The sequence below is a fragment of the Protomyctophum parallelum genome (assembly GCF_964188405.1).
Source record: "Protomyctophum parallelum genome assembly, chromosome: 17".
Classification (NCBI taxonomy): domain Eukaryota; kingdom Metazoa; phylum Chordata; class Actinopteri; order Myctophiformes; family Myctophidae; genus Protomyctophum; species Protomyctophum parallelum.
This window is the reverse complement of record NC_139719.1, coordinates 36483476-36508414: the sequence shown is the minus strand read 5'-3', so window position 1 is coordinate 36508414 and position 24939 is coordinate 36483476. Positions and strand designations below refer to the sequence as shown.

Sequence of the window (24939 nt, the reverse complement as noted above, 5' to 3'; positions counted from 1 at the left end):
ATGTCTTGTGAATATTTGTGTTTTTCTGTTGGAACTCATATATTTATCCTTAGGATTTTACACGCACACAGTCACACTTTCTTCCCCAACATCATTCTCTCTCTATTGTCCATTTACAAGTTTCAGTCAGAGGCCATGTCCAACAGCAGTCCCTCTCTGTGACTTGTGGATGAAATGCCTTCTGATCGCTCTCATCTCTACAACACTCCACCAGCCATCTACACATTGCCATCCAAGTGTCTGGGGGACAGTGTCTTCTGTTGTCACTATAGCTCAGCCTGCATGCAGGCCACATAGACAGAAAGATAGAGCTGTTCTGAGACATCCAGATTCTAGTGTCTGCCAGCGGGAGTTTAGCCAGAGTATGCCCAGGTGAGCACCATCAGGATTCAGGACATGCCACATTGCACTGTCTCCATAAAGCTTCCAAGGTCATTCTGAGGCTGGACTCACATTACACATCGAAACGGGGAAGATATAGGGGTGTTGCTGAGGAGGATAGGATATGTGAATACTGTGATCTGAACGAGGTGGAGCATGAAATCCATTTTATTTTATTTTGTCCTCTATCATAGAGTAGTGTTTGAAAAAGTCCACACCCCTGATCTGGACCTTGTGGAGTGTGAAAGTGGTGAATTTGTTGAGTTTATTTTTTTTATTTTTATTTTTTATTTTATTTAAGATATTTTTTTGCGGCTTACGCCTTTTATTGATTTTTGAAGGGACAGACAGTAGGCTGACAGGAAACGGGAGAGAGATGGGGGGATGACATGCAGTAAAGGCCGTGTCGGGTCCGGGAGTCGAACCCGCAGCACACTGTGACTGGATTACCAGTCCGGTGCCCAGACCGTTACGCTACGGCCTGGGCCGTTGAGTTTATTTTTAAGGAAGGTGCGTTCCTGTGGGTCTGGAACTCCGACCCCCACACGGAATTGCACCACTTACTTCACACGGGTGTGATTTTTCACCATGTTTTCGCTTTTTCAGAGTATCTTCAGACATAGGGCATGAGATAGGAGGCAAAGGTTGACATTTAACTAAATTGTATTATAGATGAACTGTATTATAGATTGGTTATATATTTCATGTGCAGGTCTGTGTGGGTCTACTTCACTGCTTGCAATCTGGTTGAGTTGCTAGCTGGTTACACACCTGAATGGTTTTGTTTTGTAATCATTTCCCCCCTCTCCACTCCCATGAATGGGTGTGTTTGGGGCGCATGCATGCTGCACGCAAATGTGAGTCCAGCTCAACTCTATGGTCCAGCCTGATAGCCTCTACTGCAGCATCCTGTTTGCTCCGACCATCAGAAGGCTCTTATCACCAGAAGGATGCCATCGGGTCCAGGGCTGGACAGATAAAGACCTTAACTTTCTTGCTGTCGTCACCGCACTGATTCCTAAAACAAGTTTAATGAGGGGGACTTTATTTGGCAATACAGATTTTCCTGCCCGGAAATGTCCACCCAGGGCCTTTTTCTCAGACCAGCTGAGTGGTGCATTCATGAAACTCCAAACTCCAACCAGCCCTAAAGACACTATCGGTACTATTTGACCCCACCGATTCCAAAAACAGAAGTTAAAGGAGGGGGACTTTATTCAGCAATACAGATTTTCACTTTTCTTTAGTTTTTGCAGAATTCTGTGAATAGCAACAAACCATTCTATTCCCATTGGCAGAATCCGCTGCAAAGTTCGGTGTGACCACCTTGATTATTAAACCTGTTTATCTAAATTTTGCTTAATGTAGCCGATTCAAACTCAAAATTGTAGTGTTTGTTAATCTTAATGCTCTACTCATACCTGTACCCATCATGTGTTTCACATTGTTTTAGCTGTTGCTGCTACACCTGAATTTCCCCATGGGGATGAATTATTCAGCACCATGGAGAGAGGCATGAATGAAAACATAGCATTCAAATAATTGAATAAGTCATCGGCCTCACCACACCTGTGGATATCCTACACGGCCAAGAAACGTCAATCTTCCCTCAACATTTAGCCCAGGTACAGTAACTATCATACTGTATGCTGCCTATATTGTCATGAGTTCTAAGTGGCCATATATTATTTTAGCGTTCTTGCAAATGAGACAAACCATACAAAAATTACTCATATTTCCCACTTTTTTCTTTTTATTACAAACAAGAATTGTACTGAATTGTGTATATGTTCATAGATATGAGATCAAAACTCGTTTGGTGATTTAAAAAAGAAAAACTAAGTTATTAATGGACAGTACAGTGAAATGAGCTGAGGGTAGAAGAATAGGTTGACTACAATACATCACGAACAATAACTGCAAAAAGCTACTAGGATTTCCAGTTTCCCTTCCTTATTTGCCTGACATCTGGTCGATAATAGCATCGACCAGTTCTTGTTTCTTGGTGCCGGTGGTTTTAACTCCAAACTGTTTGCAGGCGTCCTTGAGCACAGGCACTGTCAGTTTCATCAGAGTGCCATTCTGTAGGTGTGCCTTGAGGCTATCCATTGTCATCTCCACTTTGGCTTTCTTCTCAGCTCCGCCCTCAGCAGCATCTGCATGACAGACAGATAGACACACACAGAATCTTTGACCAATCATAAGTGCAGTCGGCACCAAGTTTATACGGTCATTACTTGCGCAAGTTGAGCGCGCAAGTAATTTTTTCACCCGATCCGTATGCACCGTCCCAGCCAACCCGCCACTTTTGATGCGTATGCAAATAAAACAGCAAATTTGTGCCTGATTTGCTGGGACCAGATTACATACATGACCATATTTCTTACGTCATTATTGAAAGCTAGTCATACATATACTATATATATAATCTGTAAAATAAAATAGCAAATTGTGCCTGATTTGCTGGGACCAGAGTACATGGTGTGTATATGTATGACTAGCTCTCAATGATGACGTAAGAAATATGGTCATGTATGTAATCTGGTCCCAGCAAATCAGGCACAAATTTGCTGTTTTTTGCATACGCATCAAAAGTGGCGGGTTGGCTGGGACGGTTTTTGGCGCAAAGTAACCACAGTATACCGCTAATCAACTTACAAATTATATATATAGTATATGTATGACTAGCTCTCAATGATGACGTAAGAAATATGGTCATGTATGTAATCTGGTCCCAGCAAATCAGGCACAAATTTGCTGTTTTATTTGCATACGCATCAAAAGTGGCGGGTTGGCTGGGTTTTTGGCGCAAAGTAACCTTTATAACTAGTTCTCAATGATGACGTAAGAAATATGGTCATGTATGTAATCTGGTCCCAGCATATATATAGTATATGTATAACTAGCTCTCAATGATGACGTAAGAAATGTGGATTAAAGGACCCAATGCCAGAGTGTAATTGGTTTTCGATGGCTATGTAATGACGATATGTTTTAGTGTTGGGAGGATTAAAGGTAATGCTCCTGTGTATACATTTATGTAATCTGGCACCACTGCCGTATCAGGCACAATTTGCTGGGACGGTGCATACGCATCAAAAGTGACAGTTTATAACGGTCGAAAGTACTTACGCGCTCTGCTTGCGCACTAGTTGGCCATTTATGTCCTACTAGTGTGCAACAAGCAAGTATGCACTCGACAGAGTGCAGTTCTAGTTTCATCTGTGTTTTTTTTCCTTTTCTCCCAAATTCTTCGCCAATTCTCCCCATGTTTGTACTGCTGTCTGACATGGCCTCTGTCACTGCAGAGATCACCCACTCTGTCAGCTTCCCACTTGTGGAACCCCCCTTGTGAACAATTAACCAATTTTGTTTATTGGAGTGCCCATTAAGCTCAAAACAAAGTGTAGAAATCAAACTCCACTATCCACTGCGGTGGGCACTGGGCAGAAACTTTAACCCTGCAACATCCCTGACCAACCTGTTTTGCGTTTGGCAGCTGGTTTGGCGTTGTCTGGGTTGTAGTAGGCAGGGTAGACCAAGTCCTTTACCTCCTGGGCCAGAGGACCCAGACGCTGGTCCATTTGTTCGGCTTTAGGCACTGAGAGAGAGAGAGAGGGGGGGGGGGGGGTGGATGGAGGTAGAGAGAAGAATGGATGGAGGTATAGGGGAAGAGATAAAGACAGAGGATATGGTACAGAGAGATGGAGGGATGGGTGTAGGAAAGAAGCAAGGATGTTAAGAGATTAGAAGACAGAAGAGAGGTTTTGTTCGAGTTGTTAGTTTTGACTCTGTGCCAACAAGTGCAATTCAAGTCCTGTTTGAAATAAAGAATGTGTGTATGCATTTGTGTGTCTCACTGGTGAAGTCTTCAATGGAATCTGGAGCTACCATGTCCAGAGCCAAGGCTTCCAGGTTCCTGTAATGCTGTTGGAGGACTGGGTTCTCAAACGATTCACTCCTGCAACAATATAGTATTATGTTATGTAGGTATAGTGGTTCCGAAACTGGGGTCTGGACCCCCCTTGTGGGGTCCACAGAGGGGGCTTGAGCCATTGTCTCTTTGGAGGTAGTCTAGCATTTTAAACATACTGCATAACATCATAACCTGTATCCATCCATTCATCTGCCTGTATCTTCTCAATTTGATATCTTAATGATCATACAGAAAACCTTTATTATTAATAAAAATGTTTGAACAATTTGAAAATATATCTACAATCAGCTATTTTAGCTATCAGTTGTACAATACATATAATGGATAGAATGGTGGTTAACAACTAACGTGTCTGAAAAACATGCATTCTTCATTATATTACTGCTACAGCTAACCTGTATTTGAAGCGGAGCTTGGAGACGACTTCTTTCATCTTATGCACTTGGATGTCTGACGCTGAGGGGCTTTCTGGTGTGTTCAAGGTCCTGAAGTCATCAGCAAACGGCAGGTAGATGACATTAAAACCTGATGTACCAAGAGAACATTTGTGTCCATCAGTTAAGGCTTTTTCTGTGAGGCTCTGTAGGAGCCTAGCGGTCTATAAGCAGGTTGGTCTGGGTTGGTTATGCCGTTCCCATGTGGATCCCAAAATCTGCATGATTAGATTGTTCAAATGTTAACAATCGTGGCCATTTTATCCTTACATACACGGGGTCAGTTACTGTAGTAGTACCTGGTGGTGTGACCTGATTCTGTCCCTCGTCCACCTCCTCTCTCTGGGGCACCAGCGCCACGAAAACAGGAGGGGTGTTTCGTATCCTGATGTACCGACACAGTGCGAATAGGTTCCTCTCACTGCACCTCTTCAATAGTGCAGTGAACAGACACGCACTTCCTGGGGGTAGACGATGTAAGAGGAGTTGAACTTTGTGAGCAGAGCATGGCATATTAACAAAGTTACGTGCTCCATTCCCTGTCGTTGTAACTAACTAACTCACTCACTCACACACTCACACACTCACACACTCACACACACACACACACACACACACACACACACACACACACACACACACACACACACACACACACACACACACACACACACACCTGTGACTTGGCCCTCCTCTGGGTAGATAAATTTAGAGGATTGTATATGGTGGTGCAGCTTGAGTTTCTCCATGGGTTTGAATCCAAACAGAACAAGTCCCGGGTCATCAAACTGCTTTAAGGTGTCCACCTCCTCCTTCTCCATCACAATCTGTTTGTTTCCATACACCTTCAACAAACACAGACATACAAAAATAAGGCTTATTATTTGCTACAAAGGTAGTTGGTTTATAATAAATTAGTTCACCTCTAGTGGCCTGTAGACAAAAAGTGAGCTTTCTTCTTCTTTGTTAGTTTCCATCCCAGCAATATACATTGTATTATATCTAAACCCCCATTCACGCAGACGTGCGACAATTTTGAATGCTGCATCATTGTCACAGCACATAAGCAGATGGATAGGTTTCTTTTCGCTCCATACATTTTCTCATCCTCAAATGCCTAGCCTTGTGTGCTTAGTCTCCTCTCGTGAGAGTACTGTACCCATGGACCGAGACCAAACTGTAATTACTTACATTACTGTATACATAACTAGGTTAATTACGTGAGCGTCACATGAATGATAAGGTTCTGTAAAGAGTAGCTCCAAGCATGTGAACGCACACCAGCTGTGACCACAAAATCGATTTAATTTAATTTTCCCCCTAAATTGCAATATATGCGATATAAGGATATCCCAGATTTTAATACTTTTTTAACCTTAATGATGAGTCTCTCAGCAATGCGGTCTGTCATGTTGAATTCAAGTGATGTGTTGAACATGACATTCTGATGTAGTTTGATTGGCTGTCAGTGTTTTGATCGTTCATCAACGCGCTCTAAAAGTGTTCCCACTGTGGGCAGATGTCTTACCTGAGCTTTCTTCATTTCACTGGGGAGCAGCAGGCTACCCGTTTGAGTGTGGAAGGTTCGGGTCTTGCTTCGGACCTGCTCGTTGGTCTCCCGGTACAGCTTAACTGCCCCTGGTTTACGGGCTGTCGATGCAGTGGCATACACAGCCACTGCCACGTTCATCCCCTCTCCCAGACACAGATTCAACCTGGGGGTGGGTATATTTCAAAACAAAGTCATTCATAAACCAATCAGAGTTGGCTGGCATTGTGTCGGAGCATCCAAGAGCAAGACACTGAAACATTAGCTAGCTGCTTCCTATGAGCATGTGGATGCCTTGCATGGTTGCCTCTATTACAGTGTGTGAATGCATGTGAAATTGTGAATGTAATGCACATTGTAAAGCACTTTGGATAATGGCACTGTATAAAATGCTGATCATTTTAAGTAACTATTTAAATCATGTTTGATGTGCACTTACTCTATGTGAAATCACCTGATATTAATTTCAGACGTGAACATCCCACCGCACAGCTTTTTCATTGTAAATAATGACAGAATGCAGCAGGTGCTATGAAGAGTTGCCTCTCACCCTACCTGCACATGGCTCTTTTCTTCTGTTCCTTGGCACGCACCCTCTTCTGGAGGTCGTCCAGTTTGGAGCAGGGCTCCAGCTGCATTCCCAGCTCACTCTCATCCTCTGGAGGACTGACAACATCGCAGAAGAAGAGCGAGACATCAAAGCCGCCAGGTTTCATCTGGTGCATCAGGTCAATGACAACACCTAGCAGAGACAGGAAAAGAAAATCACTCTACAAAAGTCACTGGGATTTTTTACACATGAATGCAGTATTTGTAAATAAAGCAATTGAACAATTTCTTCTCAGTGCTTACTCAGTTACAATGCAAAAAAAAGATTTCCCTTTATGGCTTGCTTTAAACCCACCAGTTTCTTTGAGGTCGCTGGCCTTGGTGCGTGCCTGGCGGTCCTTGGTGCTGTCGCCACCATGCGGCTCATCCCTGCAGCTGAAGATCATGAGGCGCTTGTGTGAGAGCCGTAGCTTGATGTCGCTGTAAAGGTTGGAGCAGCACCACAGGGCATCACCCAGGGATGTCTCCCCCCCGATGCCCAGGTTCTCTTCCACAAACTGAGCACCCTTACTCCCACGCAGGGCGTCTACTTCCTGCACCCTCTTAGCACCTGGAATGGCAGAGGACACAGAGAATGTGGATGTGGAATAGAATGGAGATGTTGGGTGAGTCACAATGAAGGAAAAACAATAATTATATTTACTATGTCATAATAAATGAATATTAGAATATAGTCTTCCTCGTCTTGTATTAGTGCAGTGTTGACATTTCCTGCCGAGCTAAATATGTGAACACATTTATTAAAGGGTTCTATGGAAGAACCCTTCTGGCATGACCTACTGCATTTTAAAGTATTTTATTGAATTTCCACAATTTTACAAAATATCACAGTACAAAAAACAATGCTCTACCAATGGAACTACCAGTACACTGTTATAACATAGCCTGTGCTTATACTGTATAATACCCTGCTTTGGTAATGGCTGTAAAAACTCAGTCCACCCACTTACCTGGTTCCTCAAGGTCGTGGTACACATAGACATTTTTGAAGGAGTTCCTGGGGTTTTTGCTCTGCTCTGTTCCATAGAAAACCAATGCCACCAAGTCCCTGTAGCTGCTGATGATCTTGCTGCTGTACACACTGCGCACACACTACAAGTAGTGGACAAGACACAAGGTTTTGTTATCCTTATTTTACTGATTGGCTTGACCAATTATATCAAGTTGGTATTAGTATTTTGTACCATATTGGGATCGGTGGATAAGGACTGAGTTATGGCACATTTCAAGCACAACTCTTAAGTAATTAGTGATAAGTAGTGTTTAAAGTGCCTGAAATGTAAAATAGGATAAAACAGTACAGAGTTTGTTGCATTGATTATGGATAATAAGCCCATCTGCCTTCCTGTTATCCAAAATATTGGAATTGTCAATGGCCATGAAAAATCCATATTGTACGACCTCTACTTTATTTAGCTAGAATTATTTTGACTGAGCACAAATGCGCTCAAACAGTAACATTTTCCATTTCACGTGCTGTTGGTCTCCACTGAGTGCTATCATGCATTTTGTCCATCTGGATTTCTCTGGCCTGTCCAGGGATTCTTACCTGCATGGTCATGTCAAAGTTAGAAAGTTCTCCATCTTCTCCTTTGACAAACATCTCCTTGGAGGCATCAACCAAGAACACCAAACTGTCTCTCCCTGTGACCTTGTACTCTTCATGGACACACGACAATAAGTAACCAATTTGGTGTGTCAATAATCGTATTTGTAATACATATAATTGGGGATATTATAAAACACTGCAAGCACTTAATAGTACTGTAACTCTCAAAAGTTGTAGCGCCCATGCAAAATATACAATACTACCGGTTCCTATGGCCACTGCATACGAGATGGAACAACTCCTGAGTACTCTAAGATCTTGTCGCTACTCCATGGCAGAGCCATATAATTTAAGGCTCTTCTCCAAGGATTCCCGGGTCAAACCTTTCACGCCACGCCACCCCAAAATAATCCTTTGGGGACCCACTCTGACAAGCACTTGGAATTGTAGGCATTGCATTTAGTTTGACAGTTCCACAGATAAATATTGTTTATCTTCAGCCAATTTGGTATTAATGCATTCACATTTCACTTTAGAAATGTGCAGATATACTTATACTGTGTGTTGGGTTTGCTCTTACTGTTGAGTGAGAAACCCCCCAAAAATTCCTCGGTTTGGGAACCATTGCTTTAATCTGTACCTCCAGATTCGTCTCCTTCCCCCTCTTCATCATCATCATCATCTTTCTGGTAGTAGGCGTTCCACTCTGCCATGGCCGCTGCCCTGGTCAAACCTTACTCTGGGTCAAACCAAGGTACAAAAAAATAAAGAATGAATGACAAAATGTTCAAGATGTGTTGACATACGCACACACACATGCACTTACATAAACAGTACATACATAATATAGTTATATAAATTAGGCGTGTTAATGTGATGAATTTAGTTCTGATTAAGAACAAGAAATGTGCAAAAACTACGAACATGAGCTCTTCTAAAGGTTATAATGTTAATGAGTATGTAACGTAAGCGCAACACAAAGTTCCAAAGCTCGGAGGCGTTGCTTGCTTGCATGTCAGAACACAAAGGATCAGATCATGGTACTATTAGGGTTTAATTAAAGACCGTGAATGAGTTTAGAAGATTTACCTGATCTTGGTGAAAAGTGTGGTCAGAAGTCCAAACTATAGTACAAATAAATGGTATCTATCCTCTCCTGATATATTATAACTTTATTATCCTCTCCTCATTGAAATCATAACGATGTGAATGAATAGGAAGTGGAACTGCATGTTTTGTTTTTCTCTCTACCAAATGTGTGCAACTCCAACGTTGGCATAATTCGATACTGCCCTCTGCTGTTACAAATGCGCTATTGCATAAATTCAGGACTAGGAAACGCTGGTAGCCTGGTACTGTACACTGTACTGCACTGTTTGCAACAAAGGACATTATTTATTTGCGTAATAACTACGCTATCGCTATGTAGTGACATTTTGCTTCCTACTCTAATGCTTTCTTGCTTTCTATCAAATCTAGGGGAATGTTATAAAATATGTCTGCTTCTTTCCCTGCTTCTATATATATATATATATATATATATATATATATATATATATATATAGAGAGAGAGAGAGAGAGAGAGAGAGAGAGAGAGAGAGCTGTGACCCCCAATGCATGCACTTTGTATTCTTATACAAATGAACCATGGATAATTAAGTCAGGTAGAAGCACTTATTTGTATCATATTTTGTGTAATTATATAACACTGTTACATATATACGGTATATACACACACGCACACACACACACACACACACACACACACGCACACAAATTGGTCACGTGTTTTCTGCTGACTGTCGATGATGTAAGGCATTTACATCTGGCGCTGTCCGTGGCGTGCTACTTCGTGTATTGTTTTGAATGATTCATGGCATTGGTGACACAGCACCAGCTGTAGGTCTGTCAGAGTGTCAGTAGTAGCCGCCGGGTACGGTTCGCAGTCTTGCTTGCAATAATAGTAATACTTTAATTGATGTATTCTTCTTAAATGTATCGTACAGAATAGAAACTTTGTGGACGTATCATTTGTCAGAGACTTCCCTTGTTTAGCTGGTCTAGTTTGTATTCGGTTTGTTTACTATAGCCTGTTAGCTAACAGGCTAACCCGTGGTGGTGGTGGTGGTAGGGTTTAAAAATAACGTCGCTGGACATTTTGGATCGACTCCATCTGAATCATGGAACAGAACAGTCCCGCGTACCCGGTCAAACTGTACATTTACGACCTGTCAAGAGGCATGGCTCGGCAACTGAGCCCTCTGATGCTAGGTAAGTTGCTAGCGTGTTAGCGTCGTTGTTTGGATTATACTGTACCTCGATCCAACCCTCTGGAGATAACCACCTCCTAAAACCAGACGGCCGAAGAATGACAAGCCATTCATACATTAATTAATTATGATTTTTATTATTAACTCATAATTCCTGGTCTTCACATTAACTAAATGGTGAAGTCAAGTCACTTGACCAACATTGATTGATTGATTTATTAACAGTTTGCAGAATTACAGTACATTTCAAGTACAACTGTACTGTACTTGCTCCACTTCTATGCAGGAGGAGGCTCGTTCAGAGACCCCAGCATCCTCCCTGGGTTGATCACTCATCGTCCATAATGCTAATTAATGGTGTGGACGAGGAATTAATGATGAATTAATGGATGCGTAATTAATGTGTGGGACTGAAATGTATTTACATGTATGAATTACATGTATGAATCGAATCTTCCCCTCAAGTGTTACGGTTTGATATATTGCTGCATATGGCTAATGTCCAATATTTCTCGATTTTACAGGGAAACAGCTTGATGGAATATGGTGAGTTCAGTATTATGTCTTAATATTTGATCTAAGTATAATGCCAAACATTATGATTGGAATGAACCTTTGACTTTGTTGTTCTGGAAATGTGTTCTAGGCACACTGCCATTGTGGTCCATGGAGAGGAGTTCTTCTATGGGGGTGAGGGTATCGCTAGCTGTATGCCTGTAAGAATCATTGAAGATCACCATATACCAGTGTTGCTTGTAACAGTTAAGATGATACAAATTAATTTAAAAAAGTCAAGTGTGATATGTGGTCAGTGGTGTGTCTGTGGGTGTCCCTAGGGTGGAACACAGCTGGGTGATCCCAACTCCATCGTGGAACTTGGTTCCACAGAGGTAAACGAAGAGATTTTCATGGAGTACCTGTCCTCCTTGGGAGAGTCCACATACGGGTAAATAACTGTCAAAGAGGAGACTGTCAAATTGTGTCAATGTCCTGTTATACCCATGCGTCTGTCTGGCGGCTCTGGCCCTCTCTAGGGGGGCCTATGTTATCTGTTATCTGTGCAAATGTGGTTGCCATGGAGTTATAAATAAGCTGCTGGCTCACTTATCTTCTACTGCCTTTTGCCCTCCCTCCTACGCCCCTCTCTCTTCTTATCGCTCTCTTTCACATTCTGTCTCATGCTCTCTTTCTCGTTTCTTTCACTCTCTGTACAGAGGGGACCGGTATCACTTGTTTGAGCACAACTGCAACACCTTCAGCAATGATGTAGCTCAGTTCCTTACAGGAAGCAAGATCCCTTCATATATCACAGACTTACCAGCTGAAGTACTATCCACGTGAGTCAGAATCTTTGATGACACAATCATATAATTATTTCATCCTCTTTCTCTTTCTGTCTCCCTTTATTGTACTAGACTCTCTCTCTACCACCCTTTTCTCTTGTCTATCTGCCTCTCTGCCATAACACACATTCGTTTTTAATTCAACATCTATTAATTCCTCGACCTGCTGTCTGTTATGCTTTGCTCCACAGGCCATTCGGCCAGGCTCTCCGTCCCATCCTGGACTCCATCACCATATCTCCTCCAGGAGCCAACAGCTTCAGTGGACAGAGATAGACGGGAGTGTGTCCTATAATTCTAAGATTGAGGAAATACTAGACGTGTGTTGACTTAAAGGAGAATTCCATACTAGAAGGCTTTCTTACCTTTATTTGTAGTTGTTACGTCCCCACCAAAGAGGTCCAGGTGTTATTTTGTGCAAAAGTGCATTATTGGCTATTTCCCCTAATATAAGCCCTCAATGGGTGTTTGGTTTTTGTGCTAATTCACTTATTTCCATCGAAATAAGTAGTAAAGTGTGTGTGTCACTTAGGATACTATTTACATTATGAGGAGAGGATATATACAAAAAAAATTGGCGCAACACCCCATAGCCCCATTCAATTCAATGCAATTCAATGCAATTCATTGAGGGCTTATGGTAGGAGAAATAGCCAATAATGCGCTTTTGCACAAAACACCTGGACCTCTGGTGAGGACGTAACAACTACAAATAAAGGTAGGAAAGCCTTCTAGTATGGAATTCTCCTTTAAGGGTGTGGGGGCTGAGTTATTTTCCTGTCCTGGGAGGGATAACATCTGGAGCTCTGGGTCTGTGTTCACAAACTTGTAGTGCTGAATGCTGATACAAGATCAGTGACAAATCTCTTAATCTCAGGATTTTGTGTTGAACTTAAAAAAGAGAGAGAAAAAAAATCATCATAATCATAGCGCTAGGTATTATAATCATGATACCTAGGCTATTGTGATCTTTAGTCTGATTTTAGTTAGCAACATTATTTGAATTGAAATTTATTCATAATTTTAGGAAACCTGAAACCTGAATCCCATTGTTCTTTTGAGGAGATCAATGATATTGTTAGAAGAAAAACGTATTTCTGTGAATGTTGATGTGACGAAACAGTGACGCCAAAAGCGTTGTTTGACTTCATCTATACTTCTATACTCTATTAGAAGAATAGGAACAATGGAATTTAGGTTGAAAACCAGTCAACATTTATTCGAATTTGTGTAAGTCATTGGCAAAACATTCCAAACCTTTTTCAAAACATAAAATAGCAGATCTATAAGCTCACACCTTGACGCAATGCGACATGTAAGCGTGTACATTTTTAGATCTGACATTTTGCGCTGAATTGAGCAGCCCTCATCTGAAAGACTTATCAGCATTGATATTCTGGCACTGCAGCCTTTGTGAATACAGTCCCTATTTTTTTTATGAGACAAGGCCCTTCAATATGGTAGCATGTTGGGCACTGTTGGTTTACAATGACCTTTAGCCATGGCCCTCTGCTTGATATGTGTAGACAATGCTTATTGCCATTTCTTAACTTCATCAAAGGACATTGACATCACTAAATGTGCAGACATTGTATCCTTTGTGGGAACCCGTACAGGATGATGACTCGTCCTCTAGTTCTTGTTAGAGACTGTAAGTTAACCTAACCTCCTTAACTTAATCAGTACTATACCAGCAAAGCCTGATCCTACACTAACCCAGCCTTAACGTGATCTAATCTTGGGCCTTGTCTTTCACTCTTACCCCAATGACCACTCATGCCAAATGCATGACCACTCGGAGCTCAGACTGTACGGATTATTATGTCAGCAGACCATAATGAGATGCCACAGTGTATTATATACATTTTCCCCCTTGTTACCCTACTGTACATCTCGTCATGGTCGCTCATTATAGCTTGCAAAGTTCCCAGTGTATAGTATACTATGGACTTTGATGAATGTCAGATATGTATGAGTCACTCTTTCTTATCAGAAAGCTATTTATTCAGTTGCAACTTCCTTGCTTTTTTTGTGAGAATCTTCTGTTAATATGCCTAAACTTTTTGTTTTATCTTCCATCATCATTGTGGATATTGCTATGACTGTTGGGCCACTATTATAAAGACCAATGAGAGTCAAAGACTAATGGGAGTTATAGCTCTGTGTTGTTGAGGAGTGACAAGAAAACTGATTGTAAACATACCACTCTAACCTGATCATATATCCTCATTGTAAATCATATCTGTATAGTGTGATTTCTGGTCATATCCTCACTGTATAGTGTGATTTATTATCCTATCCTCATTCCTCACTGTATACTACCATATAGTGTGAATCTCGGTCATGTCCTCACTGTGTAGTACTATATAGTGTGTAATTTATTTTCTTGCCACTGCTCAGAAATATTAGTAATTTTCTTTAGTTTATAGAGGAGGCTGTTACCGCATGTCCTTTATTATCATACAGATTATAACTGATTTTCAAACATTCTGTACAGCAAAATTGAGCGTTTAAAGGTGTAAAAATGGATACAGAACGGTGCATTTATACACTTTCACAGTTGAATGAACTCTGTGGATCCAGGTAACAGTTTGACTCTGTGGATCTTTGAGGTTTCTTGTGCTCCCAGTCCCAGGGAGCCAGAGTTTCAGATGAATGTAAATGTGTGGTGTTTTGATTATATTATAAAAATTAATCATAGACCCAAATCTGTTTAACCCACTGCTGCACAAGACTAGGTTGGTGGGCTTCAGCAGGGTTTTATATTAATGCTTTGTCATCCTAGTTTTGTAGCAGCATATTGTAGGTGTATATCTCCTATTTTCATTGTGTAATGTTTTCACTTTATTATATTATTTACCATACAGTACCATACTCATGTACCTCAGTGACACTCCTAAGAATAAGGCTAAGAGGAGGATATAAGTGCAGAGGAAAGAAGTAAAGTTTGTGGAGTGTTTTTAAATGGCTGATTTTTTTTTTCTGAAGTAAGATACCGATTTAAACTCACTTGATGGATTTTGTCCGCATATTGGGAAATGCACAATTCATAGCAAATGCTAGCTCTCAAGATATTGCATTAAAATATAAAGCTGTTTGAGATGCTCAACTCTTGTGTAATAACCCTCAGGACTATCTCCTAACCTCAGAGTGCTATGATGTGTTTTTAAAGCAACACAACTGCATCTTTCTCCAGTGTTTCAGCAGCAATGTCCAAGAGAATTTGTGCATTTCCGATGAATCTTTCTAACGACAGAGGCAGCATTTCAACATGGAATCTTGTCAGTCAAAGGATTTGTACTGTTTTAATAGATCTGATACATTATGTCTGCCATGAGAAGTTATGCCAACTGATCTTTACTGATTTGTTTTATGGCCATCAATAGTTTAAATACACTTAATGCTTCTGTTACCGTATATCTACTTACCGGTATTCTAACCTTTTGGATCAAAAGTTTCCTTTGTGACTTCATTATTTTCCACATGCTTGTCATTGTGATCCTGAATATAATTTGTAATTTATTATAATTAAGCTCAGACATGGTGTACTTCACATTTGTTATTCGAGTCAAATTTTAATATTAAAAACATCTTTCATGACTTTATTCTTTACATTTTGAGTTTTTGTTTTTAACCCGATGGGCGTGGTTTTTAGGTTATTATTCTGTGAGGTTAAGGGTTAAGGTTAGGTTACGTTTAGGGCAGGCATAGTAGGATTTGCGAGGTTATGGTTTCTGGGTTAAAGGCTTCAGTGTTCTGTAGACCAATGGTTCCCAAAGTGGGGTCCGGGGACCCCTAGGGGTCCTTGAGGGAGTTTCAGGGGGTCCCCAGCAAAATTATAGTTAGGAACCAAATGGACCCTTATGGGTCTGTAACTCAGAGTGTACAAATGGAATTTGGTTCCATTTGTACACCCTCAGAGTTAAATTAACTTTGATTTTACAATATACATTGGGGTCCCAGAGATAGAAATGGGGGACCTAGCCTAATTCAGGTCAAACTGGGGGTCCTTGAAAAGAAAATGGTTGAAAATCACTGCTAGAACCAAAATCTTCTCTTTTGGCATATATTTTCAAATGGGGGCTAATGAGTGTCAGTTTGGGGGTCCTTGTCTTAGAGTAAGGTCCTTGACATGAATAAGTTTGGGAACCACTGCTGTAGACTACCTTACAAATGTGTTTATGTATAACACAGAACAAAGAATGTTTGCTTTCGCCATCTTTGTTGAAGAAGAGTCTCGGAAATTGTTTTAGTTTTGGTAGGTTAAGGTCAAGGTACGGTTAGGTAACGTAACAACGTTAGTAGCTTGCCCATCAAGCGTTAGTAGCTTGCCCATCACTTAAACGTTACTAACGTTTAAGCATTCATTATTGGTAACACCTGTGGGTTCCGCACCTCGGACCAATGCTCCTTCGAACCAATGCTCCGTCGGACCATAGTATGCCTCCCAACACGGTTACTATAGGCCTACAATGAATTAAGTCAACACGCCCCATACCTCCGTGTTGGTACTGCGAGCAGTGGTGTACGATGACATTATTGGTGAGTTTATTTTGTTTTTTGTAAAAAGGTAAATGTAAAAACATGGACTTTTGGGATGTACTCATTTGTTTCACGTACTGATGAGAAAAAATGCACACGATGGCGCCAGAGGTGTAGACTATAGTTATTCATCGACCGTAAATAACATGAAAGGTTTTTTTTGTTGTTGCTTTCCCTGGTTTCAATTTATTGATGCTTATTTGATCAAAGCCACTGTGCCTGGCCATTCTCTTTGATCAATAACCTTTTAAAGTGTTCACTCTTTGTCACTGACCTTTTTAATCTGGTATATAGTTACACTGTAAGGGCCGATTTATACTCCTATTTTAGAGCCGAATAAAAGTCGGTTCGGCTCTGAGGAGCCTACAATTCCCTCAAATGACGTCAAATTGTAGGCTTTACAGCGCTAAAATAGGAGTATGAATCGGCCCTAACAGTCTGTTTCGGCAGCCCTCTTCTAAGATATAGGCGTATATAACCCATATAGAGTTATCAATAGGGGAGGCATACTATGAGTAAACAGAAATGACCACCATGTTACAATGACGCATGTCTGAGGACAAAAATAAATGAAGATAAGGTTGAAAACGCGGGTGAAGTCTGAAGTGCATGGTCACTATAGCCTACACAGTATCTCTGGACAAAATGTGTTTCGTTTTGGTTTATTTATCTAACATATCCCCTATTCAAGCAGGGGGGCAATATTTTGACAACCAAAAAGAATAGGCTACAGTCAGCCACACACATACTGACATACTGAGGAATTTGTATGGTGAAAGGTTAAAGTTCAGATACATTTATTTGTGGTGACTGATGAGTTGTGTCTGTAACTAATTATGAAGTGAGATTTGGCTATAATGTTATGAACAAGTGATAGACCAAATTGGAGAAATCAACAACAACCGACACAACTCATCATATCCATTTCTCTGAACTTAGGCCTTGGCTTTAACCAAACATATTGCTCTAGGTCAGTTCATGTTTTATTTTCAAGCCACATGAGAAGGTCATATTCTATCAGTGGTAAGCATGTGTTAATATTTTACTGTACCAAATGATCAAGTGATAATCAAATTGGTGAAAGGTAGGTCAGTTCACCAAGAGTACGTGTTACCACAGAATCAATATTTAGCTTTGTGTCAATAAACTATTTTGCCGTTTGATGACAGGCAATTCCGCACTACACATAATGATGCGCAGATCTACAGTATAGATTAGTGAGGACTGATGGTTTATTTCCACAATTTACCCACATTTGGTTATAGTCGGTTCCTGTAGCAGTTTCACGACTGTAAATGCAGTCCTGGCAGATGTTAATTTGAGTGAGTCACAGCCATTCATCAATTCTAAATAGTAGGCTATACCCTTTATCCGTATTAATTAACTGTTAGTTTTGGTTAACAGTTATGAGAAAAGAGAGAAAAGAAAATGCTAATAGAACTTCACTATACGTACCTTTCATTTTCCATCTGTATTCACGAGTTTATCCCATTCTGACCGGGCACCCATTTTGGTGTTAGCATCATGTTATGCTTTAGCTATTGAAAAATAGCAGATCTACAAGCTCGTATCGCGCCACCGAGTGGCGCGATACGAGCTTGTAGGTCTGCTATTTTTGAAAAAAATCGAAGAACGACTGACATTTTTAGAATCTGATCTCAGGTCAGAATGGGTTCATCAGACCAGTGTGTGTCCGGCGGAAACCTCATATGAATCTGATCTCAGGTCAGAATGGGTTATACATGCTTCACACCTCTGTCTTGGCATTCAGAATGTGTATGCATTGTTGTTAGTGGGAATGAAAGAATGGGCGCACCGCCACCACCGGAAAATAGGGCCTAAGGCAGAGCAAACGGGCAACATCCTGCTATCCACATTCTGTTTGGCACTGCCCCATGCACTGCCCCCAGAGGCAAATTCAAAGGAAAACAGGGTGCAGTTTTTTTCTTTTATGTCCAAAATGTATAGCTTTAGCTTTCACATTTAATAATCATAGAATATGGCATATTTTCATATTGAATTAAAAAATCTCACTGTAGTGTAATACAGTCACTATATGAACATACATACAACATACAACCACAAAATGTGGTTTCCTCAAAGACCTATAATTGGATTTAATAGTATTGTACATAACATGCGTTGTCATTTTAGATATCATTAAATATCTAAAATGACAATTGCAACATATATTGCAGATGTTCTGTGTCCTGTCACTAAAGTAGCCTACAAACCCACAAAACTATCAGAAATGCGTACAACACTAACTTGTAGCATAGCTAGCATCCCAATATTGCACGGTAGAAAATACCTATTGCACAACTTCATTAATGTACTTCTCTTTCCCTAACTTTTAGCCATGTGACATTCCTCATGAAATTATACTTCTTTCCATTTGACATCAACATCAATTCAGTTAATTATAAATATTATGAGAATACAAATATATTAATCAGTTTAGTAAAAGCCCTTATACAAACTATATGACTGAAATATACCGTTATTTACACAACAATAACTGACCAAAGGAGGATGAATATGAATATTTGATAAAACAAAAGGCTTACAGTAAGTGGTATACATATACAAGATTTAATACTGTAATGTCATGGATAGTAGATCTTGTGTAAAAGTCCCACTTCATGTATTTGTTCTGTAGCCATTTTCTGTTCTCCCAACTTGTCTCCAGAACTTTCTGAAAACCTCTGATGGCAACACATTTGTATATGCTTTTAACTAAAGGGAAGCTCTGCACACTCATATCTGCGCACAATCAATGTATTTATTTAGCAAGCTTTCCGTCTACTGACCTTCTTCAGGCAGCAAGCTTTCAAGGTCAGTAGACCAAAAGCTTGCTAAATAAATACATTGATTGTGCGCAGATCTGAGTGTGCGGAGCTTCCCTTTGTGTTCCCTTTGTGGCTCCAGCACCTCACTTTTTTTCAGCGGATGAGTGGTGGTTCTTTTTACATTTTGTTATGCTTTTAACTGAAATTTAGGTTGGTTAAAAGTTTTAGCTCATTTGGAAAAATACATAAGACTTTGACATCTCAATGGTAAAACAAATAATGATGTAAGAAATAAACGTATTGCCTGAACCCCCCCCCCCCCCCATGCTACCCTTTAATATCCTCCCAACTCATATTGTCATACTGTATGTTTGTGTTGTGTTTCATTGAACATGGCAATTTGTTCCAACTTCATACGATATGTGAATATGGTCAGCTGTGCGGTGTACCTCTGGTGGTACATTTTCAAGAAATGTCTGAGAATCTATGTTGTTTCTATGTTTGAAAATAAGTAATTGGTGATACTGGCCTGCAAGGTTTGACACTAAGGTCTCAGAGGCACTTGCCCGTCGGACAAGAACAGGTCATGTTCTACTTGCCCAAAAGTCATGCCCCCTTGCCGGAAAAGTACATTTTCCATTATAAAATGATTAGTAAAATTTGCTGTTGTTAAATCTAATCAATAATTGCAGAGTGTGACAGTCACTTTGAAACAACAGAATGAATGTAGCATTGTTCTTCATAAATAGCCTATAATATTTCATGAAGAAGATGGAATACACTTGCCCGTCGGGCAACCTGAAAGCAAACTCTGCTTGCCTGAATGTTTTATTTACTTGCCACGGGCAGTCGGGCAACCGTTAGTGTCAAACCCTGTGGTGTTATACTGTACATTGGTACTTGTGGGAGCAAAGAAGGAAGAGATGCATTTGGAATTGTAGGGCGCAATGTAAACGCAGCAAGCTAGTTTGTGTGTGCTTGTACAGTATGTGGACAGTGATAACCCTAGCAAAAGTTTCTGATTCTGAATTTATCATACAACAATATTTGTGCCGCAGACAAATGTGTGCGTGCGCGTGGGCGCGTGCACGTGTGTGCGCGTGCCATTAAACCCCCACATGCTGTGGACTCAGCCTGTGGCATGACACCCATACAGCCATGCAGCATAAACTCTTGGGGAGTGTGACTTGTCATTTGGACCAATAGTCCAATAGTCATGCATGTGGGAAAGCTAGCTGGAGTCATCTGTCTCTGAGGGGTGTGTGAGAACTCTTAAAGGAGTGCTTCACCCAATTCCAATCATTAGCCCTCACTAACACTCATTATTAGAAGGTACCAGAGAGAGAGAGAGAGAGAGAGAGAGAGACCATTTCTGTCTACAAGCTCGCTCTGCAGTGGGCTGTCGACAATGTTTAACAAGATTCCAAACTTTTGTATTTTATTGGCTTCTGTTTCAGCATGCTAACCTTCCAGGATATCAAATGCTGTAGTTTCCATTAGCTATAGATGATGTCATTGATAGGCAGCTTTCTGTCCATGGCCCACCAATTAATTAATATAATTCATTATACCAATTATATGAAGAAAGGTTGAAAATTGGTGACATGCTCATTATACAGTATGAAGATAAGGTTGAACATTTTAAAGTGCTCCTTTAAACAGAACATAAGCCACGGTTGTGTATGGTGTTTGGATTGATGCATATCCACCAAATGGTGGATATGCATCAATCCAAACACCATACACTACTGTGAATTCATTAGCCTAGTCTGGCCCCATTAGGAACCAAGCCCCTAACCCTAGCAGTGATGAAAGCCTTGCTCAGCCAATTGAGCTACACAGATCCACAGAATTAAATAGTATTGCATGACTCAAGAGAGCAACATTAGGACACTAAGAGAAAAGCCCAATGGGCAAACAGGTTATGCATCAACGGGCCACACAAGGAAATGAGCAGTTGCAATTGGAGGACAATTGAGTGCACAGAGAGTGGTTCAGAGACTGAGGGAAAGAGGCATCAAGACAACATGAGACTGGCTGAGTGGCTGTCAGATGAACGGAAAGCCAATTCGGCGATTAGAAAGAGAGAAATGAAAGAGGTGAATGGATAATGGGACTCAGAGGAGGAATAAAGGAGAGAGTTGGCTGTGAGGGTGTACTAGAGTGGGACCGGGTGATTACCTTTCCTGGACACATAAGACCCATGAAGACTTCATGGAATATCACCCACAATCAAGGCCTCAGGTCTTGATTTAGATAGTTCTGTATTTGCTTCAGTGGAAAGTACTGAGAAGTGAGAATCATACGACAACGAAGTTGCAAGAGAGCTTATTAAAAAGAGTTCAAATGCAGAATATCAAGACTAACAGATAAATCTTATTGAGGCAAATTACTTGCATGTTGCTGCCAGCCATAATTATTAGGGCATAGAGATGAACTGCAATGTACTGCACATTTGCCTTGATAAATCACAGTTTTTTTTGTTTTTACGAAACATTTTAGTTTTTTGACAGAGGCAATCCATTCCCGAGTGCTTTTCTTTGAGACAGAAAATGGCAACGTTAAGAGGGGGATCGCAAAGAGGGCACAAAGACACTACTCTGTCTATACCTCATTTATGGGTTCTTCAATTTTGCCTTCATTCAGCACAACTTTGTTGCACACCACCCAGATAAGTGCACATCGTTGCGTAACTCTTTGGAGCTGTCCTGCATTTTGGGCAACGTTGAAAATTATTTAATGTAACTGCTTGATTTAGATCACAGTAGCTTTCAAAGTCCAGACCTCATCAGGTATGTATAATCAAACTCGCTGTGTGGAAGGTCAAGCCTGTCATGTGATCTCCGTCGAATCGATAAAGATTTAAACTCTTCTCTTTCCAGGACAGTAGCACATTTGTGCTACAGTTTGACATTTGAAATGTCAGACCCTTTTGATCCCCTCGTGTGTGTGTGTGTGTGTGTGTGTGTGTGTGTGTGTGTGTGTGTGTGTGTGTGTGTGTGTGTGTGTGTGTGTGTGTGTGTGCGTGCGCGTGCGAGCGCGTGAGCGATGCATGATTCATATACTCATATACTATAATGAATGCCTGCATGACTGTCCAGTGGAATTCTTATGTTGTATTGTATTGCTGTTTTTGCACAGTCACAAATGTAGCTGCTTGTACTTGTAAGGCAAATACACGCCTCTTGATTCTTCTTGATGATATTGTATACATGTTGATGCACCATACCTTAAAGTCACGTCTTGCATTTAGTAATTGACTTCATCATTTGGTGTAATTTTGCTTATTTATTTATGTGCTCTTATCTGTTTGGCCCATGGCAGCTCTGCTCAACTAACTCCACAATAATACTCTAGTGACTGTTTAGCCCATTGCAAGTTATGCTTGCAATTGCAATGTAACTCTTCACCATTTTAAGTATAGCAGCACAAACATTATTGTGCAAACAATTCTGTGGCCACAGCTGAAGCCATCAGCAATAGCTCAATTGATATTACAACATCTCGCCAACCAGCATGGTTGATCCCTTGTTGAGTAGATACTTTATCATGTCCCACTTCCGTTACAGAAGTTCCTTTTCATGATGTGAAGACATATCTCCAAGAAGTTCGTCATGTGGTATTCCCCTCCCCTGAATCAGTCTCGTCTCCAAGGACAACCAGCAGGTAAAAAATTCACACCATCTCTCTTCTTACCGTAGGTTGTCTCCTATTTCATATCCTGGTCTTTCTAATAGGACTCTGTGACCTCTGACCTTTGACTGACTATTATAATTTTCCCCATAATGTTCAGAATAAAGACATCCCATTAGGAGTCATGTCCACAGAGAGTGTTTTATGAGTAGAGGAGCGCTTATTGATGCCCGTAATGTTCGAATATATCAACCGTTGCTGTCCTCAAAGGTGTTATTGGCACAAATAGACAAGTGGAAACATCGCTAAACATAGACTTCTCAAGGTTGTAACGATTCAGGTCGTAATTGACTGACAGAGTTGTCAGACAAAGCCGTGACATTGATGGGCTGCGCTTCTCCAAAAGTTGAACTGTTTTCTGCTTGAGCACTCTGCCTAAAACTGCTGGATGCAGAGAGTGCTGAAACCAGGGGGGCAGTCAGACAGATATTTCGTGACGCCACTAAGGAAATCGGGACTTCCTGAAAGTTCATATAATGGCCTGTTGTGGCGCTGTCATTGGGCCCAAAAAAACCCATAGCTCCATAGAGGATTAGAGGCCCATGTATTTGGGCCCAACTTCACCTAGAGTCCTAGACTGTATTACCTTAATGAACATGGTCATGAATACTTTCTGCTTCCAGTCACTAGTTTAAAGTCTCATTTCTCATGTCATAATATTCTTTTTGGTCTTTATGGTCCATTGATTAAAAAAATTACCATAAAGTCGTGTATGTTCTGAGGGGCGTGGATACCGTTACATTCTATGAACGGGAGCCACCCCCCGTCCATGTTAGACCCGGGGAACGCTTTGTCCATATTCTTTACAGTCTATGGCTGAAACACCATGCTCAGTGTTGGAAAGAGGAGCACACACCAGGCAGAAAGGCGCTGGCTCCAAAACGTTTTCTGTGGAGTACAGTAGAGTGACTAAAATATAAACTGGTAGCTGTCACGAGTCCACATTGTTTGTCCTCTGCTGTCTAGGACTCAGAGAGGTGATGTGGGTGGTCTGCCACACTTCAGGGTTTCAAATGCCTCCATACATTTCACTCCAACGACACCTCAAAGGGGTAGCGTGCACGCACACTCCCATACCACACACACATACACAGAATGTCCAATGGTCAGCAGAGACTCCTTCAGTGCCCGTAGGAAGGAAACACAAGTTACTATCTAGTGAAATAGTAACTAGTCAACACAAAAATCTACCCCCGTCAACTCTCTTTTTATAACCATTTTCTTTCATCGTTTTCTTATTTCATTGCTCTCCTCCTTTCTCTCTCTGCTCTCTCTCTCCTTTCACTACTGCCCCTTTCTATCCTTTCTAAAGAAGTTTAGCCCGTGGCTCTTACTGTATGTGCACCACACACACACACACACACACACACACACACACACACACACACACACACACACACACACACACACACTCTCCCTCTCTCTCTAACCTCCTTTCCCCATCCTCCCCTCTCTCACTGGGCTGGATAGAGGCTGATGGAACGTGACACCAGGGTGGCATTGTCCCCACCATCAAGTTAATGTGACCTGGGGGCCGACATCCCTGAATGTTGGACCTATGTTGCACACTGCACACTTTAACAGGGCCAGAGATTTGGAGAGAGAGAGAACGTAGATACGTAGATACACAGATGTACGAGCAGGGCTCTTTAGTATAATGTTAATGTTAGTAAACAATATAATGCCAAAACCTCACCTGTTTTTAAGTACAAATTTGTATCAATTTTGGAAATTGTGAGACATACAAGTCTCACTGCAAAATATAAAAATTTAAATCTCTATTTGGCTTTATAGCTGAAGAACAGCCAGTGTATTATGTTGCTATATGTTTGCATGATTGCCA

At 41.0% G+C, this 24939-nt stretch overlaps 2 protein-coding genes across 2 annotated transcripts; one reads left to right on the top strand and one right to left on the bottom strand.

Annotated features, from left to right (window-relative positions):
- Positions 1-2218: 2218 nt before the first annotated feature.
- On the bottom strand, positions 2219-9691 carry xrcc6 (X-ray repair complementing defective repair in Chinese hamster cells 6). The gene is made up of 13 exons (XM_083787257.1): positions 9549-9691; positions 9100-9198; positions 8460-8569; positions 7861-8002; positions 7206-7460; positions 6857-7043; positions 6281-6467; positions 5429-5597; positions 5052-5213; positions 4714-4843; positions 4242-4342; positions 3863-3982; positions 2219-2537 (listed from the first exon to the last, which is right to left on the bottom strand). Exons 2-13 carry the CDS (start codon positions 9170-9172, stop codon positions 2335-2337), a joined length of 1839 nt encoding a protein of 612 aa, XP_083643383.1. The 5' UTR covers positions 9173-9198; positions 9549-9691; the 3' UTR covers positions 2219-2334.
- A 604-nt stretch (positions 9692-10295) lies between these two features.
- Positions 10296-15677, top strand: LOC310874173 (desumoylating isopeptidase 1-like). Its single transcript, XM_083786874.1, has 6 exons — positions 10296-10730; positions 11254-11275; positions 11376-11445; positions 11566-11675; positions 11944-12066; positions 12264-15677. Exons 1-6 carry the CDS (start codon positions 10640-10642, stop codon positions 12346-12348), a joined length of 501 nt encoding a protein of 166 aa, XP_083643000.1. The 5' UTR covers positions 10296-10639; the 3' UTR covers positions 12349-15677.
- The last annotated feature ends 9262 nt before the right edge of the window (positions 15678-24939 follow it).

Bases quoted from the DNA above. Each gene is read 5' to 3' on its own strand.
- xrcc6 (XM_083787257.1), bottom strand. From the start codon at position 9,172: ATGGCAGAGTGGAACGCCTACTACCAGAAAGATGATGATGATGATGAA. The intron at 5,598-6,280 runs GTAAGACATCTG...TGTTTGTTGAAG, and splicing joins GTGAAATGAAGAAAGCTCAG to GTGTATGGAAACAAACAGAT. The intron at 5,214-5,428 runs GTGTGTGTGTGT...GTCTACCCCCAG, and splicing joins AGAGGAGGGCCAAGTCACAG to GAAGTGCGTGTCTGTTCACT.
- LOC310874173 (XM_083786874.1), top strand. From the start codon at position 10,640: ATGGAACAGAACAGTCCCGCGTACCCGGTCAAACTGTACATTTACGAC. The intron at 11,276-11,375 runs GTGAGTTCAGTA...AATGTGTTCTAG, and splicing joins AAACAGCTTGATGGAATATG to GCACACTGCCATTGTGGTCC. The intron at 11,446-11,565 runs GTAAGAATCATT...GGGTGTCCCTAG, and splicing joins GTATCGCTAGCTGTATGCCT to GGTGGAACACAGCTGGGTGA.